The 21,165-nt window shown below is 49.8% G+C and overlaps 1 protein-coding gene across 5 annotated transcripts in view; it reads left to right on the forward strand.

Moving 5' to 3' along the window:
- The first annotated feature begins 3,963 nt into the window (after positions 1-3,963).
- WWC1 (WW and C2 domain containing 1) overlaps positions 3,964-21,165 on the forward strand; it is a 153,583-nt gene continuing 136,381 nt past the window's right edge. For all 5 annotated transcript variants that reach the window (XR_008615684.1, XM_055079574.1, XM_055079579.1 and 2 more), the window contains exon 1: positions 3,964-4,476. Coding sequence is in view for 4 of the 5 variants with exons in the window: in XM_055079574.1 (XP_054935549.1) it covers positions 4,358-4,476 (119 nt within the window). In the remaining variant the exon portion in view is untranslated. The remainder of the gene's footprint in view (positions 4,477-21,165) is intronic.

Raw genomic sequence — 21,165 nt, forward strand, 5'->3', positions numbered from 1 at the left:
TCCCACCTGCAACCACTCCAACAGATACGCAATCTGACTGAAAACAGGAGTTCAAGACTAGTAGTCTCCTGGCTGCTCCTCCACCCACTTCCAACCAGACTGTTTATAACCTGAAGTTCCTTCTTCATTGGCATTCTAGATCCTACACTGCCATGAATTCAGGAGCAAAAAACAAGTTGGGAGGAGGTGAGTTGGACTCTTGGCTCTATTATTTACCATGTCACTATAGAAAAGTCACTTCACCTCTTGAGTCTCAGTTTACACATCTGTAAAATGGGACTAATGAGAACCAGGGCAATGAGTCATTATTCATAGAAACTCCATCAATTTGTAAAAATGAGTTGACTGTGCTAGACTTATTTCGATGTATTTTCAAGCTCTGTATTAAACACTGAGGACCCAGAGATAAATAAGAAACCACCTCTTCTGTCTCAGCTCTCATATCACCAAGGTTTTCTGCACCCTAATTTTCCCTGGCTTAGGACATGGTTTCCCATCATTGAAAGAAAATAGTTCACGGGGGCTTCCCTGGTGGCGCAGGGGTTAAGAATCCGCCTGCCAATGCAGGGGACACGGATTCGAGCCCTGATCCGGGAAGACCCCACATGCCACGGAGAAACTAAGCCCGTGCGCCACAACTACTGAGCCCACGTGCCACAACTACTGAAGCCCATGCGCCTAGAGCCCGTGCTCCTCAACAAGAGAAGCCCCCGCTCGTCGCAACTAGAGAAAGCCTGTGCGCAGCAACGAAGGCCCAACGCAGCCAAAATAAATAAATAAAATAAAATAAATAAATTTATTTAAAAAAAAGAAAATAGTTCACGGGCCAAATTATGAACCACACATAATGCACAACTAAAGAAAGGGGACATTATCGGCTCAGTCACATAAACGTAACTGTGCATCCTCCAGGATGCGTGGGAGGCAAAGCATGATGTAGGGAGGAACAGTCATGGAGTCGGAAGAAAAATCTCCACAGAGGTTTCCACAGCCTCCATTTCCTTGAAGAATGTCGATGTTAACAGGAAAGTACTGCTGGCATATCTCTTTGGTTTTTTTTTTTAAGCTAATTTCTCCTCCTTACCATCTTCATGAAATATGTTACCCTGCCTCTCTGATTCTCTGAGACACGTGTGTGTTCTCCTTTGCTGCTGCGGTGGGGGAAAGGATTTCAGTGGGTGTCTTTTGAAAAACAAGACAACCTGTTTTCAGGCTCAGGTGGGCGACCCGGTTGTGAAAGCAAACGAAGAAAGGCTTGTCCTGTGGTTACTTCTGCTCGGCCCCAACTCAGCTCCAGAGCAGCCAGATGCAGCCCCAGAAGGAAGGCCGGGAGAGGCTGGGCTTCTTGTCAGATTCCTGCAGTTCATTCACCTGTAGAATAATGTCCAATTTGCCCTATCACATGGCTGAGCCGGTTTTACCTTTAATCCCTTTCCCGTTGGTCCCCAGCCTCGAAGAATGCCTAGGGATGATTCACCCACCATCACGTGGGGCAGGCAGGCATCTGTTTCATTACCTCACCCTGCTTGCAGCTTCCGGGAGATATAACCCAGGATTCTTCTGCCATGGGGAGGTGGGGGGTGGTGGAGGTAAGGTGGACAGAGTAAGGCTTTAAGGAGTTGATTCCTGCTCTGGTCTCAATTTCCTGCTTCCCAGCCCAGGTCTAAAGATGTGCAGGAACAAGTCATGTGGAAATGCCAGGGCTTGGGCACCTGGGCTAAAAAGAAAGTTGGATTTGGTGTGGTCTAAAAGGGGTTTTCCCTTCACAACCAACATCAGCCAGTGGGAAGGCATGGTTGCAAAACAAGACAAAAAAATGAAAGCAGCAATTAGGAAGATTGTCACAAACAACCTCACACAATTTTCAGGCGGGGAAAGGACATGGGCTTGTGTTTGGAACAGAAAATACTTCATCAGTCTCACAGGGGTGTACATGGTGCTCCAAATGTACCACATGGAGGCCCCTGAGATGACAGCTTACTGTGGAGTGCCAAGCCCTCTACACTTCTCATCTGTAGCCCTTACGACAAGCCCTACAGAGTCTATATTATTATGGTGGCTTTCAGACCTAAGACTGGGACTTCAGTTAAGCAAGTTACTCAAGGTCACACAGCTAGAAAATAGGGAGGGTTTAAGACCCACACAGACTGGTTCCAGAGCTTTTGCTTCTCAGCCAAATAACTACGAAGCAAGCATCAAAAGGGACAAGCATTCATAAGCGTCCATGATATTCCAGATCCAGACCATGGGTAGGTCCAGGAGTTGCAGAGTAACTTTAAAAAAAGAAAGAAAGAATAGGTTAATTGTGGAGAGCACTAGTACTGAAGTCAGACCTAGGTTCACTTATTAGCTCTGTATCCCTGGTCAACAATATAGCATCTCGGAGCCTCAGTTTTCTCATCAGTGAAATGGGTATAATAAGTAGTATTCCTTATTCCAGAGTGGTGTTGTGACACTTACATGAGAGCCTGCGTGTGAAGCACCTAGCACCATGCTGACTTTAATTTTGAGCTATTGCCCTCATCACTAATGCAAGGATTTTATACATAGTGAAGTTGAGGCCCAAGCAGAGGCAGTGTAGAGGGCTATGGGAATCTCTCCATAAAAGGAGGGGGAACTCCTACTTCTAGGTATTCTGAGGCCAGTCTGAGGCCCACATTTCTGGACTTTTGTGCATGGCATCTATGGAATGAGGGAGGGAGGGTAAGGCCAAATACGGAGCCCAGGAGTCTGGCCTTAAGAAGTAACTGGCTTTGCAGAAGGCATTTGGAGGTGAGGAGCTGCCATGGTGGGCCTTCTCTATCAAAAGAAGATGAGACCACAAACATGGGATTCTCCCCTTTGCTCAGCACACCCTGGCCCATACAACACAGAATGCTGGCTCCTCTGGGAGACTGTGGGGCTCAGACAAAAGGATACACCACACTGGGCTTCATTCCTCCAGTTCAGCTCCCCACTATATATCCAGGGCAAAAAATGGTTAAAGACACAGTCAGAAGACATAGACAGCCAGTTGATCCTTAACTCAACTGTAATTAAGTAATTACAAATTTTTAATTTCTCAAGCAATATTGATTTTAAAATTTTCTTTTCATTGTTTTTCAACATGGAATTTTGCTTTGCTTGCTTTCTTCTTTTTCGTAACCCCCTTCCCCCACAGCTATAACATATCAAATAGTATCGCAGAGGAGAACGCAGGTGAAGCTGCCTGGGACAGGTTAAGTATTCAATTTAATGAACAACAACAATGTCATTACTATTACTTTTAGAGTGCTTCCCTGACACCCCTTGGAAGTCCTCCGGGGTCGAGGGGTGGGTGGGGTAGATTGATAGCACTCCTAATTTTACGGTCCCGGGGAAAAGCCAGCTACATTTGCAAATACGAGGGGTGGGGGGATGGGTGAAACAACGTGGGGAGAAGAATAGAATAAGAGGGAGACAGATGGTGTGTGTGTTGGGGGAAGGGATCAGAGATCCTGGAAAACTTACGTTCCCCGATTTGCAAGAATGTTTCCATTTAACCACTTCTTGCCTGACTCCTGATTCTACATGAGAGAAGCGGGGAGTTGTAAGATTTGGTGCCACCTGTGCAAGAGCCTGGACACTCGGGGTGGAGAGAGCCAGGAGCGTTGGGAAGCAGAGGGAGAGCGGGTCTTGCTCTAGCCTCCCGGGGCGCCAGTCTGGGTCAGGGACCCAGGTAAGGGGCGGGCTCCCATTCCTCCGGCAGGAGCAGCCGGAGGTTGGGACTGTCCCACGAGGGGGCGCGTCTCGGGCCCTAGGACCCGCCCTCGCTGCGCTGGGCGCAGGGAGGGGACGCGGGAACCCTGGCGCCCGGTGCTCCGCCTCCCGTTTCCGGGGCAGCGCGGTTACCTGCACCGCCCGAGCCGCACCTGGCGGAGGCAGAAGTCGCAAGCCGAGCGATCGCTGAACAGCGGAGCTGAGAGGAGGGACAGCACCCGGCTGGGGGGAGGAAGAGGCGGCGGCGGGCGGCGGCGTGGAGGCTGCAGGGCGCCGCGCGCCGCGGAGGAGGGCAGGCGGCAGCTGCGCTCGGCTCGCTCTGCCACGCCGGCGGGGCGCGCACCCGGGCCCGCACCGCGCCGCTGCGGACGCACATGGCAGCGTGAGAGGGCCGGCGGCGGGAGGAGCGCGCGGCGCCGGGCCGGGGCCGCAGGGCCGCATGGACAGCGCCGCCACCCCGGCCGGCCCTCACTAAGGCCCCCAGTCCGCGGGCGCCACTCCCCAGATCATGGTGCCTCGGCGGCCGCCCGAGCCGAAAAGAGTCGGCCGGAGCCGTTGAGCCGGGGGTCCCCGCGGCGGCCGGGAGCTGCATGGGGGAGCGCGGGCCGCGCTCGGGAAGATGCCCCGGCCGGAGCTGCCCCTGCCGGACGGCTGGGAGGAGGCGCACGACTTCGACGGCAAGGTCTACTACATAGACCACACGAGCCGCACCACCAGCTGGATCGACCCGCGGGACAGGTAGGACCCCGAGAGGCCCCCTCCTGCCCCACGGGCCACCAGCCCGGATTGTACAGGGGATGCCGAGGAGCTCGGCGAGCCTCTTCGGTGTCCCGCACCCCACACGCTCCACCTTCATCCCCTTCTGGACCGCCGCTCCCGCCCGGGTGGGCTGCCGGGAGGAGGGGACGGCCAAGTGAGTTGGCCCAGGCTGCCGCCACCGCCTTCCTCTGATGAGGACTCAGGCCCCAGCCGGCACCTGCCCGGAGTTTTGACCTTAAGCTCTAGCCCCGCCCCCCGCCCCCCGCTTCCCCTTAGTTGGGTCGGGCGGGGGCTGGGGGAGCAACCTAGCCGAGTGCTGCTGGGGCTTCCCGGGAAGGCTTTCCCCACCACGGGGTGGGGGAGGAGGGGGGATGGGGAAGCATCTGGTTTGGAGCGGGTGGCAGGCACCCAGGACTCAGTGGGAGACCGCTGGAGGAAGGACACTGCGTGCGTGCAGGGGAAGGCAGCCTGGAGTGTGGTTTTTGACAGGTGTCTCCGCGGCTCTGAGAGGAGCACGGGAGCAGTCTGGGGGGCCTGGAGGCCGAGAGAGGGAAGGAAAGGAAGGAGCGGGGGAGGTCTGATCGGGGAGACCGTTCTTCAGGAATCTCACGGCAACTTGGAAGCTGTTAGGATGTAGATGGAGGTGAGAGGCCTCCGCAAAGCCCTGCCCTTCCCTCTTTCTCCTCCCTCCTTTCCTCTGGGGACCGCGGCTCCTCAGCCCTGCACCAGCGCGTCCTGACCTTGGTGGGCACCAGGCCGGCTGGAGCAGCGGATTTGTTTTTGCTGAGGCAGGTGGAGTGTGTGGCTCTTAGCTTCCAGACTTTCTCCTGGTTTTGACCGCTTGGCATTTCTTTGCAGACACGCACCCCCTCCCCATGAATATCCTGGGGGGAGGGGAGGACCACCCTCTGGGACCGCTTTGTTGTGCTTTGCTGTCACCTCTGTGGTCAGAGTGCCTCAGGAATGTGGAATTTTCACCTGGTCGCTGTGACCTTGGGTGTCAGGTGCCTGTAAAGCAATGGAGGTGAATTGTTTGGACCCTTCATCCCGTGGGGTTGGGATGGAGGTTCCAGAAGTCCAGGATGGGGTGTGTAGCGAGGTGAAGGTTGAGAAAGAGCAGAAAGAAAATGTGAGCTGAGATTCCTCGTGGTTTCTGTGAGCACTTTGGTTCATTCATTCAACATTTACTGGGTGCCTCCTCTGCGTTCAGTACCATGCTGAAAGTCTCATCAATTTAATCCGGAAGAGAAATTTTTAACGCTGGAGAGCGTCCCGGGGGCAAGCTGCTTTTACCTCTGAGCCTCAGTTTCCCTATTTGTCAGACAAATGATTTGCTTGGAAGGGAAGGAGTAATAGTGGAACTCTTTTTTAAAAAAATTTATTTATTTAACTGATTTTATTTTTGGCTGCGTTGGGTATTTGTTGCTGCGCGCGGGCTTTCTCTAGTTGGCGAGCGCGGGGGCTACTCTTGGTTGCGGTGCGTGTGGGCTTCTCATCGCGGTGGTCTCCCTTGTTGCAGAGCACGGGCTCTAGGCGGGCGGGCTTCAGTAGTTGTGGTGCGCAGGCTCAGTACTTGTAGCTCGTGGGCTCTAGAGCGCAGGCTCAGTAGTTGTGGCTCACAGGCTTAGTTGCTCCGTGGCTTGTAGGATCTTCTCCGACCAGGGCTCGAACCCTTGTCCCCTGTATTGGCAGGCGGATTCTTAACCATTGTGCCACCAGAGAAGCCCAACAGTGGAACTCTTCAAAGTTGGAAGGGACATAGAAGATCAAGGCCCAACTCCCACTTTCAAACGTGAGACAAACTTTGAGGCCTGGAGGTGCGATTTGCTTGTGTTTTGATCTTTCCACCCCTCTGCCTTATGCCGAGTTCTTTACCGGCTCTGAAGTTCTAACCTCCACACTTGTGGTCCTACTCACTTTCGTTCCCCATGCCCCCCTCAGGGTCAGTTGCCCCAGGGACTCTGTTGCTGTGTTGGTGAACTGGACAGTCCCTTGTCCTTTCCTAATACAGGCACAAGTTCAAGTTTCTGTGTCCTCCCGTTTTTTAGGTCCCAGCAGCTACCAAGTCCAGTGTGCTGTGAGCAGTTGAATGTCGAGGACACTGCTAACTCGTCCCAGGTCACGCATCTAGGAACTTCTCTGGGGTGCTGAGAGGATAACACAGCTGTAGAAAGCTTCTTAAACAACGGTCATTTTTTACTCTTGGAAGAGGGCAAACAGTATAGCTTCTGTGGGATACTGACTTGACTAGAGCATAATTTCCCAAATTTTAGTATTATGTGGACCACGTTTTTTGCTAGATCCACCTGTGTTATTGCTTACTTAATATTTGACTTTAAATCAACCCAATTTGAATTTTTTTAGCCACTTTCATAAAGGGGAAACTAGTAATATCTATTGCCCTCAATACTAGGGAACCTTTAAAAATACAGTGGAGGGGAAAAACAACAGTGCCATTATACTTGAGTTCACTCCTGGGGCCTGTCCACGGCTCCAGCAACAGGGCTGTGCAGCCTGTGTTTTTAGGCAGATAGGCAGGCATTAAAAACATATTGGCACTTCATGGAGCTGCTCGCTTTCTCCGCCTTGTAGGCCACTGGTTTGAATGCTGCATCTTTGTACTGATATCTCCTGGGCATCCCACCTGCACCGGCCCGGGGTAGGGCCCCTGAGCTTGGGGCGCTGAGGGGCTCTGAGCTCACTGTTGTGGTGAGCCAACTTGGAAAGTTTGGGGAACGAGCTGAGCAGAGGGTATCCACTTCTGACTCCCTGGAATTCCCTCCTGCACACCCCAGAAGGGAGTTTTGCCTTCTCATCCTACCTGTGTGGCCTCAGGCAAATCGCTTGACCTCTCTGAGGTGCAAGTGTTCCTTTGCTGAGAGAAGAAGGTTGATGAGATGTCTCTAAGCCCCCTGCCAGTGCTCAGATAGGATTTCGCTGATTCGGGCTTGGCCTCGCCTTCTCCCTCCTGACTCCAGGGCAGAATTGGGAGGGGGGCGGTAAGGCAGGAGGGTGAGGGGGCTGAAAGGAGGAGGAGAACATTTAACAAGGCTGAAAAGCGCCAGGCTTCTTTGGGGTGGTGAGGTTAGGGGAGACAAATTCTGCCAAGGCAGTTACCTCTCTGCAGCTGGTTAATGCTATGAAACAAAATATCACATAAAAAAATTAAAAAAAAAAAAAGATTCTGCTCCTTGTGTGCGTGCACGCGCGCCCATTTGTCTTGGTTTTTTTCCTTATCTGAATCAAGGAGATACACCTGTCCATTCCCCTGAATTTAAAAGAAGTAAGTCAAATGGTCCTTCAGTCAGAAAAGTGATTTCTTAGCCGCAGAAAACAGAATAGTGTCTCGGGTTACCAACCCTGAAGAATGTCCTGGCACGTTCCTCTCTCTGGGCCTGAGCTGTTTTGTGTGCTGTCCGGCTTGGAGGCTGCTGGGGGTAGGGAATCCAGTTTTCAGCTTCCCCTTTCACCGGGGGGTTGCCAGCTCTCTCCCCTTCTCACCCAGGGGAAGACTGGGAGGCCGAAATTCCTGAGGACGGTTGTCCCAACAACCGGAGAGGGGCCAGTGGGCAGCTCGGGCCCTGCCTACTGGGCCAAAGGCTCCAACGGCACCACGGGCTCCTCCCGACGCAAGGCTGGTCTGAGAAGGTGACAGGTCTGTGGGGAGTCAGGTGCTGCAGATCGGGCCGTGGAGCAGCGTGCCTTTAGCAGAGTAACCCCGGGTGCTTCTGGGAGCTTCCAGCAAAGAGCCAGCATTCCGGGTATATTTAACTTAGAGGTATGCAACAACAAACACACTGATTGTTCTCCGAGGAAGAATGGATTGTTGGAACTGGCCCTGCCCGGGAAGGTTCCTGAAGCCTGATTCCTGCTCATTGGGGGGTTTGTCTTCTGACCTTCTTCTAGGAACCACCTGGGAGCTCTGTGGGCACAGTTTCTGGGGCTGTGTGATCAGTGCTAGAGGCCCACGTGTCTGGGAGGCCATGTTGAGAGAACCCAGCAACTTCTCTCATGATTTGAGGAGGAATTTTTGCCAACGCTGTTATTTCAGGAATGATTCGTAGTATAAGATGTTGGGTCTACAGCAGGCAAAAGATCTTAATCTCCTTCTGGTCACAGACCTTTATAAGAATCTGACAAAGGTTAAGGCTGTTTCCTGAAGAAAAGCACGAACATGGCTTTTGGCACATAATTTCAGGGCGTTTGTAGACCCCGGGTTCATAACCCCTGCCAGAGATTAACTTAAAAACTGCTCATCACTGCCCTCCTGTTTAGCTAGGTAGGACATAATGATTGAGCATTTACTATATTCAGGTAGTCTGCTGAGAGCTTTACACGGATAACTTCTTTTAATCCCCCTAACAACCCTGGGAATAGGTTATCTGCCTGAGAAACCCGAGGCTCAGGGGGGCTAAGTTTGGGGAAAGCCACTCAGCTTCTGAGGAGCTGAGATGGGAATGCCAGGCATGCCGACTCCAGAACCCAAATTTCTAACCACTCAGCTGCCTGGAATCCATTGCTGAATTAAGACCTCTGCTCCGCTGCCTAAGGAATTTGGCCTTGGGAAATAGAGCCAGGACAGGCATGATTTCAGTTACCTGCTGCCATTTCTGGTGTGTCCAGGCCATGGTTATCCAGTGAGTGGTGTAGAAAATGGAAAGAGGTTGAGTCTTTGAATCCTGGCATCTTGGATCGGCTGCTTGCTGCCTGAGTGACCTTGGCAAGTTACATATTCTCTCTGAGCCTTGATTTTGTCTTCTCTAGGATGGGGTGAAGCGCATAAGCTGTCAAGGGCCATTATGAGCATGAAATAAGTTAAATCACGTAGGGCAGCTAGCACAGAACCTAACATACAGGAGACACTTGGGAATGCCAAGCCTTTTGGCTTTTACTAGGAAGTACTTAGGAAATACTTAAGTCAAATGGAGACTGAGTCTCCATCCAGCTTTGTAGCAGTTTGTAGCTGGGATGGACCTTTCTGTTCATGTAATCCAGCCCTCTCATTTCACTGATGAAACAGACTCAGAGACTGGTGACTTGCCCAAGGTCACACAGCAAATGTCAACCTTGAGTCTCTAGTAGAGGTCTCCTTTCTTCTTTCTTTTATGTAAACTTTCCCCTAAAAATCAGACCCAGTTTCTTCTCATCCATGGTAATAATTTGAGAATATTTTATGCTTGTGGTTTATTCTTTGTAATCCTTTTTGACTATGCAGACCAGCAAGTTTCTTTCATAGCATTGCACTCATTTCTGAGTCCTGTCATAGGAATGTGTTATATGTCGACCAGTTAAAGTACCAGCAATTGCAAGTGCATTACTGTTTTTATAATCAATTTAAATAGATTTAAGGTTATTGTCGGACTAATGTCACTTTCCACCAATTTACATTCTGGCAAGCTTTCTTAAGTGGGAATTATAACCAGCCTGCCAGGGAATTTACCCAAAGCCTCTATTCTCCATGCTTCTGCTTTTAATGATCCACTAATACCTTTAGCTTCGGCCTTTACAATTATTAGAGGGCTTTTCTTCTCCTTCCAAGGCTTGAATTTATGATCTACACATTTCATGGGAGTCTGCAATGCACGGGAATATCTTACATCATTCATTAAGAAAGAAATAAGGTTAAAAAGCACTAGTCTAGCTAACAGGAAGAAATAAGAGGCATTGGAACCCACAAATGAATAAAATAATAATAAATGCTAAGTCTAATATGTATTCTGTGCTGCTCACCAAGTGTTTTATATTATGATCTCCTTTAACCCTTTTGCCAACCATATAAGGTAAGTACTGTTATTTTCTCCATCCTCAGATAAGGAAACAGCGATTTAGAAAGGTTAAGAATTTATATTTGCTCAAGGTCACCACCAGTAGGTGATGCACCCAGGATTGAGGCCCAGCTGGTTGAACTCCTGAGTCCACACTCGAATTAGCTATTGCCAATTTCAGGGCTCCAGATGCCCTGTTGACAAGCTGGGCTGGAAAGTTACCATTTACTCCTAAAATGAGGCGAGCCTGCTGTGGATCTCCGGGAAAGATATTGCCAAGGAGGCTTAATCAGAGAAGCCAGTGAGATCCACATGGCAGCTTAGGAGACTATCGAGCACAAAGTCTACCTTCCGGGAGTAGCCAGCTGACCAGAGCTCTGGGAGGGAGGGAGGGAAAGAACAGAGAAGGAGGCAGAGAAACTCTGAAGGATGCGGTGTGTGGAGAGAGTTCAAAGTCGTTCCCAAGTCTCTCGGGTAAATGCTCCCAAAGGCCAGGGACTTAGTAGCCAAGGCAGCGCCTCCCTGTCACCACCCCTCCCGGTTTTGGCCTCGCCAAACTGACCTGATTCCCCACTCCCCTGGGATCCCTGGGAGCTGTGCAACACTGCCCTTTTGAAGAGAAGCGAATCAGGTTGCCTTGGTTACTGGGAAGGTTGGAACGCCAAGCTCAGGTGCACATAAGGAGAGACGAGGCTAGAATAAATGGGAGTTGGAAGGTGGCCGGCATGCTGCTGCAGAACCCTCTGGATGCAGGAAGCCTCAGTCAGGTGTTTTTTTTTTTTTTTTTTTTGCGGTACGCGGGCCTCTCACTGCCGCGGCCTCTCCCGTTGCAGAGCACAGACTCCGGACGCACAGGCTCAGAGGCCATGGCTCACGGGCCTAGCCGCTCCGCGGCATGTGGGATCCTCCCGGACCGGGGCACGAACCCGTGTCCCCTGCACCACTGCGCCACCAGGGAAGCCCCTCAGTCAGGTTTTGGCAGCATTTGCAGGGGGTGCCAACTTCACTGCAGTCAGCTGTCTGCTGAGTGTCTCCAGCCACGTCTGCCTCCAGGCTATGGGGATCTGCCCCTGGCTCAACGAGAGGGCCTGGATAAGAGAAACCCACTCCTCTTGGAGAAATGGCCTGGGTAGCATCTCCTAGTACTTCCACTTGGACAGGGCTGAGGGCTGAATCCGGGCTGAGTCTGGGTGAGAAATGCATGCCGTGCCTCTCCCAGCACTGAGGGGCCAGTGGGCCACACACCTTTAGGTGGAACAGGTAGAGGCTCTAGTTACTGCTACTGACAAGCTTCTCGGCTGCCCTGAATCCCTGTTTCAGAGTGAGATAAAAGAAGAGAACACTCAGAAACTGGATACAGTGGCGTTTTGTTATTTAACCTTCACCAACGGGCCATTAAACCTCCGGCTCCTGAATAGAAAAGCTCCTGCCAAAATAAAGGGGGGCGTTCACTGTTGTGTGGGGGGAACGTAGAACATTCTATAAAGATGCTAGACAGTGGAGAGGGAGTGGCGTAGAGAGAGCAGGGAGAAAGGAAGCAAAGGACAAGTGCAGTGGGTTACCTCCACCCCCATTGCCTCTTCAGTGCTTCTACCCATGACATCTCACCATTGGAGAGAAATGGGATCTTTCAGTTTCAAATGTCTGCCAAAGAAAAAGGACCGAGGCTTAAGTTCTCGTTCAATGGTCGGCCAGAAAAAAAAAAAAAATGAAGCTGCATCAAGATTAGGGACACCTTTGTTGGCTTTTTTCTTCCCCTGCTCCATTCATCACTCTGGCAGCCAGGACACCAGGCCAACCGCAGCTGCTGACTTTCCCCAGCCGGCTGCCTGCTGTTGCCGGGCTTGGTTTGGTGGCAGCCGGGCTGTCCCCACGCTGGCTTCCTCCCCGCCCAGTGGCGGTTACTTGTTTGATTTGTCTCTGGGATGCCCTTAGGATCCACTGACTGATACCTGACTTGGAAGGATAAAGTATCAAGATCCAGGCATCAGGTGGCTGCTAGGATGAGATGACCCTGGGACAGCCTTCCAATCCTGCATCTGTCGTGGCTTTTCTTGGATAGTTAGGTCTCTCTGAGCATGGCGTTGTGTAGTCCAGGAATTTCTTACACGTGCATTTGTATCACTAACAGTGAGAACCATACTGGCCTCTGGTGATCATGATGCTAATAGTTATATTTAGTCATCTTTATCCAGTAGCTGGCATGGGCCAAACACAGTTTGTTGCTCGTGGTATTTTTCTGGCATTTTGCAGATGAGGAAACTGAGGTTAAGAATGGCCAAGTGACAAACTCAAGGTCATAGAGGTAGAAAGGGGCAGAGTTGGAATCTGAATCTAGGTCCGTCTGATTTCAAAGCCTTACTCTTTGCACCACTGCAGCCTTTTTCAGTGAATTTGGAGAGAGGAAGGGAAGAGGGGAAGGGAGCAAAGGAAAAGGGACCTTTGTAACTACAGAGAAATAAACAACACATCTATCAGCATATATACCTTGCTCACTGTGGAGGAAAATGTTTGTGTGGTTCCAGCTGAACTTTGGTTTGACGTACCACACTGTTCCCTGAAGTAGATAAGGCCTTCATAACGATCTCCAGAGGACACCAAGGCAAGTCCTGTCTCTGTCATTTACATATAGTAAGTCACCTTGAACAAGTCCCTTCTCTACTGTGTAAAACACAGGTAAGCGTAGGACCTACCTACCCCCGAGGGTTGTGGGGAGATGAAAGGACCTCAGACATGGTGGGTCTTACCCAGTGCCTGGTACACACCAGGCTTTCAAATGGGAGCTGTGACTAGTTAGGCTAGTTTACCCTTCTTTGCCTTGGTAGAGAAACGAGAACCATCGTCCCTTCCTTGCCAACTCAAGTTTTTTCCTGCTGAAGCAGGGCTCACCTGAGCCGCGTTGACATCAGAGTTTGCAAACCACCTTGGGGCACTCATTGTGTAAATAAACCAATAAATTCTTTTCCTCCTAGTCTTATCAGAGGCAAGCCCTTGTTCGGAATTTCTGAAGTAAAGTGACTCTTGCCAGGGAGCTGGCACCAGGGCAGTGTGTGAAGCAAGGATAATGACTTGCAGTGGTCATGACTGAGTGAAAACGGCTGCTGTGGAACTGGAGGTCTCTGGAATTCATTGGTAACTGCTCTGATATCCTGGCCCTTCACTCGTTCTTCCCTGTGCCCTGTTGGAGAGCTGTTTGAGAACCTGCTGATTTTAGCGTGGAGGTGGTGCAGAAGGGCATTGGTGTTTATCACGTCCCACCCAGCCAGGGGTTGGCCATTTATTCAGCAGGTATTTATTGAGTTGCCTACTGGGCTTCAGGCTCCGTTGCCCTAACCAAGGATCAGAGCAAAGTCCCTGCTACAATGGGGTGTACCCTCGGGCAAGGGAGATGGGCAAACAGTTAAACAGATAAATTACATTCTGACTGGGGGCTTGGTATTTGCTAGAATTCTTTGACCCATCTTAGGAAGCTGGAGGGATGGCCCTGGCTAGGACACCTGTTGGTAGTTGCTGTGTGAACTTGGGCTTTGGATCTGAGAGACCTTTGCGCCTTCCCTAGGGTGTTACCCAGAGCCTGTTAGGATGAGCTGGGCACCGGTCTAAGTGCTGGGAATGCAAGAGTGACATAAGACAGTCTCCAACTCGTAACATTTACTACAAATTAGTGAGAGACAGTCATCAAACTATGCAAATAGAAATGCCAGGCTCTCTGAACCTTGGTTTATTTCCTCTCCTGTTTCATCTGGACTCAACTTAGAAATATTTATTGACTGCCCGTAAACGAATAGAGTGTCTGTAATATGCCAGGCATTGTTCCAGCACTGGGGATTTGGCAGTGATTAAACCATCAAAAATCCTGTCCGCATGGAGCTTACATTCTAGAGCAGTGATTCTCAATCTTGGGGAAGCATCAGAATCACGTGGAGGATTTGTTAAGCCCGGTCCCACCCCCTCACTCCCACCCACACACCCAGTTTGTGTCAGTAGGGCTGCCGTGGGGCTTGGAAGTTGGTGTTTCCAGCGCATTGATGCTGCTGGTTTGTGCCCTGTTGCTTTGCAGACCGCTAACAGTTGATTTATTGAATCCTCGCAATAACGTGGGAGGATTGGGGGTTAGGGTTGGGTAGGGGAGTCGGGGGGAACCCTTTCATCGCTGTTTGACAGACAGGGAACTGAAGAAGGCAGGTGAGGTAACTTGGCCCTCCCTCTTATGCTAAGCAAGCTAAAGGAAGTGGCTTTAGGGGCAAGCACTGTTTAACTGCCTCGCCATGATTGCTATGAGCAATTTTATTCCAGTTCTTTTGCTGACCCAGAGCCTGACTGGTGGCAAAATCCAGTCGGGTTTGCTCCCGCATTGTAAAATAGAGGACGGGGAAGCAGGAGGTCTGAGCAGATCCCAGAAGCCAGAAGGAAATTCTCCTTACATTAGAATGTGTGGAGTTATGTATCCATGGTCACAGAGAGGAACAGAGGGCCACGGGTCTTCCCTGTTTCTCCCTGATGCTGAGCCAGGAGACCTGTGCCGAGTCCGCTCTTCAGAGGAAGGGGTGCTGGGCTCCTTCACCCCTAACCCAGTCTTACTTCGAGTCTAAGAAGTGCAGGTGAGGTGTGGAGAAGAGGCAAGGCCTCTTAGAGGCCCTCCCTCTAGGGAGGCCTTGTTCCCCTTGACCGTGACTTGGATTGTACATCCTTAGCCTTGTCACTGGCTAGTTCTCTGACCTTGTTTAAGCTACTTAAAGCCTCCTGAGCCTCAGTTTCTTCACTGGCAAAATGGGAATAAATTAGAAGCTACCTTGTAAGCCACAATGAAATTCGAGGTCTCTAATTATATTTAAGTTCCACTGTCTGGACAGTTCTAACGACAGAGATTAAGGCCTCCTTGATAGCTTCATCTATCGTTCTGTAGTTTCTGCTCAGTTCATATATTTTGAGCACCAGAATTTTTTCGGACATAAACCTCTTTCTTCTCATTTCTCTGGAAAAATGGATCATACTTAAGCAGATACACATCTTCCCAGACAACTTTTGCTAGATGGGACTATTAAGTGGTATCTTAATAGCTCAAAAAATTTCAAACCAGCCTGAGTGGTTTATTTCCACCGCTGATATAAAACAAATATTTGCTGGCCACAGGTGGAGGACCCTGGGTGTTTCTTCAGCCCCCTAACTGGTCACCAGGCCTGAGTGGTTCTCAAAATGTGGTCCCAAACGAGGACATCGGCTTCACCTGGGAAGTTGTTAGACCTGCGGACTCTCCTGTCCCACCTCAGACCTACTATGGGGGGTGGAGCCTTGAGAGCTGTCTTTTAAGGAGCATCCCAGGTGACTCTGCTGCCCCCTCAAGTCTGGGAACTACTGGCCAAATGTTTGCAGCTAGAATGACGTAAGGTATTTTGTGAGTGGTCGCAGGCAAAAACTGACCAGGTTTGAAGAGCCTTCCAAGCACAGGTTGATGCAGCCTGTTGAAATGGTCTTCTTCGGCTTGAGAACATTTTATGATCAATCCCCAAACCCTTATTGTCCAAGCGGGACCTCTGCACTTCTTTCACCAGGCCTCACCATCACTTAACATCTTTGCATCAAGATTCAGCTCACAAATGAAGTGTAAAAAGGCCTTCCCCTTCTCCCTCGCCTGGGCTCCATGGCACCTTATGCTGTAGTAGGACAGCGTGACTACCCGCATCCTCTCCATTCTTGTTAATAGGCAGCTCAGTGGCTGGCACACAGTAGGACTGCACCAAGCCAGGAAATGGCTGCTCCCCAGTTGGGAGTTTTGGATTCTGTTTCTGGCCCTTCCTCATAGCAGCAAGTCTCTTGGCCTTCCTGAGCCCTAGTCTTCATTGCTGTATGAAGGGGGGAATAACGACCCTTGGTCTCCTTTCCACAATGGAGTATAGGAGTCTGTGTCTGGATCTCAGGGACAATAGGATCAGTCAGTGATTCTCAAGTTCCGTTGCACATCGGACTTAGCAGAGGGGGAGTGCTAAAAATACCCATGCCCGCCCCACTCCCAGAGAATCTGGTTTCATTGGTCTGGGGTATGGCCTGGGCATGGGATTTCTAGAATCTCCCCAGTTGACTCTGGAATACAGCCACATTGGAGAACCACGACTGTATGTAAGTACCTCCCTTCCTCAAAATGCTTGTAGAGTTTGAATGAGATTATGCTAAAGTACCTTGTAAAGGGCTTTAAAATTTAAGAGTTACACAGTTCCACATGGAAAACTGAAGATGATTCAGGAAGTATTAAAAAATAGCTATGGGCCGGGGGGGTGGAGAAGGAGATATTTGAGGGATGTCAGGCACCTTGCAGTTTGGTAATTTACCCTCTTCTAGATCTGTCTTGCTATTCCTTTCCTGATGCGTTAAGTATCAAATTGATTTGGGCTCATCTTTGCCTTAATGTGAAAATCTTTCAACCCGCATTGCAGGAGTAATGCTTTTAAATAAATTGGTCTAAGCTACTTTGGAGTTGTAGGTCTGGGGGTTGGGCAGCTGCTGTCTGTCCCCAGCAGATCTCGGTCTGGATTTCATGCACACGTCTGAGTCCTCGAGACTCCAAGGGAGTGGGGAATGCAGATGTTGTCACCATGTAGATCGTGGCCGGTGGATAAGAACTCATCATAGCCAACACTTGCTGAGACTCTAGATAGTGCAAAGATCTGAGCTGAGTGCTTTGAGTGCATTTTCCAATTTAATTCTCTTAGCAGCCCTGTGAGGTGAGAACCGTTACCATCTCCATTCTGCTGCTGGGGAAACTGAGGCTCAGGCAGTTGAGAACTTGCCAGTGATGGCACAGCTAATAAGTGGCAGAACTAGGATGCCACTTTCTCTGCCGCCACAATGCACCCTGAAGGCCAGGCCAGGCTAGGCTGTCAAGGAGAGCAATACTGAATTTGTTCTGGTAATTCAGACCACAGCTCCTTTCACTACTGTGATTCCTTGAGTAGCAGCTTCGCTCAGTTGCTCAGGGTCTGTCTGGATAGCTAGACCTTTCTGTTTGCTCTGCTCCTATTTTCGGAGATGTCCCTCTCTCAGGGAGCATAGTGAGTGAGCTCTTTTTCTGAGTACAGTCAGTTTTTCAAAATTCCTCCAAGGATCACTTTCCTAGACCACATTCCCCTGTCCTGGTGGTGATCAGCATCTTTGTTTCACCCTCCTTATAGACTGTTGTGCTCAAAGTAGCCCCATCTCTTGTTACTTTGGCATGAAAGACTTAGCAGGAATCAAATTCCCTTCGGACGCTTTGGTGTCTGAATGGCATGTGGGCTTGGACTGCAGCATTCTTGCTTTGCCCAGTGGCACATCCTTCAGGATGTTTGTCTGGGTTCACTAGAAGTAAATTGGGTCATCTCAGATCTGAAGTGGCTCTAGCCGTGCACAAATTACCTGCCACTTCTGTTGTGTGTCGGGTAGAATCGAAAACAAAGAATGCCATTACCTTTGTGTGTTTGGTTCCTGGTGGGAACTGTGGTAAGAAGAGGGTTCAGCAGTGACCAAAGGCAGACATCATTCCTCATAGAGCTTACGGACACATAATAAGAACATGAACAAAATACTTACAGATTAAGAAAATAAAGAGGATGCTGTATTAGAAAATAATAGGTCTTGTAAATGACACCAAAGATCCAGCTATAGAATTTAAAAGTTCTGTAGTCAGAAAAACTGTTTGCTTTTACCTTTAAGTAGGATCCATCTATAGTGATCACTGCCCTACCTCTTCAACCAGATTTTCTTAATTCAAGTCAGGAGATCCTGGCATTCACTGTAGAGGCAGCAAGTAGTGTATTTTCTTTTTTTTAGCTTTTTTTTTTTTGAATGAAAGACTTCTGTAGTGCTTCACAATTTTCAGAAGTTTCACACACGTGATTTTATACAATCTCATAATAACCCCCCTTTTTTTTTTATCCCCTACCTCTATATTGTGCCTTTCCCCTTCCCTCTCCCCACTGGTAACCTGTAGTTTGTTCTCTATGTCGGAGTCTGCTTCCTTCTGTTTTATTCCCTGGTTTGATGTATTTTTTTGATTCCACATATAAGTGATATCATACAGCATTTGTATTTCTCTGTCTGACATACTTCATTTAGCAAAATGCCTTCCAAGTCCATCCATGTTGCTGCAAATGGCAAAATTTCATTCTTTTTTATGGCTGAGTAGTATTCCATTGTACATGTAGACCATATTTTCTTTATCCATTCCTCTGTTGATGGATACTTAGGTTGCCATACCTTGGCAATTGTAAATAGCGCTGCTATGAACACTGGGAAGCAGTGCTTTTTCTTTCTTTTTTTAATAATAAATTTATTTATTTATTTTTGGCTTCATTGGGTCTTGGTTGCTGCGTGCCCGGGCTTTCTCTAGCTGCGGCGAGCAGGGACTACTCTTCATTGCAGTGCACGGGCTTCTCATTGCAATGGCTTCTCTTGTTGCAGAGCACAGGCTCTAGGCGCGCAGGCTCAGTAGTTGTGGCACACGGGCTTAGTTGCTCCGCAGCATGTGGGATCTTCCCGGACCAGGGCTCAAACCCGTGTTCCTTGCATTGGCAGGCGGATTCTTAACCACTGTGCCAACAGGGAAGTCCCAGCAGTGTTTTTTTCTTAACTTTGGCCAAGGAGCTCCGTTCTTTCCCCAAGGCAGCATGATTGGTCAACCACATGCATCTGAATTTCCTAAGAGAGTTACTCAAATGCAGATTCCAAGGCCTGGCTCTGGTCAACATAATCAGAATTTCTGGATTATGTGAAACCCAGACTCCTTTGTAAAAAGAACCACTGAGTGATTTTGATACCATCCTAGGTTTGAGAAGTACTGATCAAGGAATAGACTTGCTTCAAAGTGCAAATCATTCTAGAGACTCGACCAGGACTAGAATCCCTTCAGCCTCTTCCACAACCTGACCTACTTATTTATTGGTCCTCACCTCAAAAACATCTCTTCCTTTCTTTAGGCATCCATGGGTTTCTAGAGTGTGCTCAGGTGCTCTCTCCCCAAGAGTAAGCCTTCAGTCCTACCCCATGCCCCTTTCTCTGAGGGACACAGAGGGGTTCCATACCCACCACCCCACACACCACCCCCATTCCTGCCTTACCCTCCATCCTCCTCCTCCCACCCCTGTTCTCTGAGCAAAGTTCCAGGAGTGTCACCAGGAGACCTGCGGCGGCATCTTCCTTGACCTCCCTGTAGTGTCTGACTGTATTGCCAGCTCTCCTCCTTTCCTGGCGGTCATTCTTATCCAGGAGAGTAAGGCATTATGCAGTCTTCTTCCTAGTGGTGGCCTGTGTCGCCAGGCCTTCGACCACCTGCTCTGCACTGAAACCTCAAGTGCTTATTTCCAGTTCCCAGCTGGACATCACTTCTGTGTCCAGGCGAGCACTGCAAACTACCACAGATCTGAAACTGAATCCAGTCCGGGTCTCAAACCAACAGCTTTGCTCATCTGTGTACGTTGACGCCCCGCCTCCCTCACTGGCCACACGGGGTACCACTTGCTCCACGAGACCTTCCCTCATCTGTCATCTCCCGCGCCGCTCTGGCTGGAGGGTATCTACTTTAAGCCAGGCCTGTTCTGGTCAAAAGCAACAGAGGCCCACATGACATGGCTCTAGAAAAGAGAGGCTGCTGTGAGGTTAGAGAGTTCACAGGAATCTAAGGATGGGTATAGCGGCCCCCACTGCCGGGATGGCAGGAGCTGCAGCTGGAGGCCATGAAGAACAGCGGTCTCCACGTACGTCCCTCTGTTCCCTCCTGTCTGCCCGCTCATGTCACGGTTTCTGCTACCTCTGAAACCTACAGACAGACTACAACAAATCTAAAATTTGTTCATACATTCGTAAACCATGTTATGAATTAGCTCTGCGTTGAACTTGCTATGTGACCCTGGGCAAGCTACTTAATCTCTGTGAGCCTCAGTTTCCTCACTCTATACAAATAAGACGAAGAGTAATAATAGCCAAGATTTTATTGGGTGCCAAGCCCTGCTCTAAGTGTTTTATATTTATTAGCTCAATTAACTGTCACACTAACTTTCTGAGGGAGGTACTGTTACTATCCTCATTTATAGCTGCGGAAGTGGAGGCACAGAGAGGCTAAGTAATTTGCCCAAGGTCACACAGCTAGAAAGTGGCAAAGCCAAGATTCAAACTCAGGCTCTCTGGCTCCAGAGCTCACGCTATTAGACCGCCATTCACTTTGAGGGGTTATTGTGAGAATTATAGCCTGGATTCTCTTCTTTAGGACACATAGCCGAGAGCAATACTCAGAATAAGTACTTAAGAATGCTAACAGTCATGACATCATCACAGCATTAGTTTGCAGGTGACCCCTATGACCTTCACAGCCCCAGCCGACCTCGTAACTCTTCGCCTCAGCAGCCACAGCTAACCCGGTGTCCCCAGTTCAAATTCTTGTGAGAGATGCTGATTTGGAAAGATGACAGAGCTGGCCTTGAACTGGATTCACCTGGTACAAGAAATCACAACAGGGCTCAGGGGTCATGTACCAACCACGGCAGCTCTCCACTCAGGAGAGGCCGTGGGCAGCTGGCATCCCTAGGTCATTCTTTCTCAGAACTTCCAGAGTCAACTGTTCTGAATGTCCGGCAGTTAGGGGAGCTGGTGGTTACTCTCGCTGAGCACATGCTCGATTCTGAGCCCTGCTTTTGGGCCTCATCCCCTGTGGCAAGCTCCCATTCATTTCCGTGACCCTGACTCTCGCTGCTGGAAGTGGGGCCTGTGGACCAGCACATCAGCATCGCCTGGGAGCTTGTTAGAAATGCAGAATCTCAGGCTCCACCTCAAACCCACCGAATCAGAAACTGCATTTTAACAAGATCCCCAGTGGTCCTTGCAGGTTAATGTTTGAGTAGCCCTGGCCAGTCAACACTACTTATGTCTGCGTAGCGCT

This window comes from Physeter macrocephalus, chromosome 2 (assembly GCF_002837175.3).
Source record: "Physeter macrocephalus isolate SW-GA chromosome 2, ASM283717v5, whole genome shotgun sequence".
NCBI lineage: Eukaryota > Metazoa > Chordata > Mammalia > Artiodactyla > Physeteridae > Physeter > Physeter macrocephalus.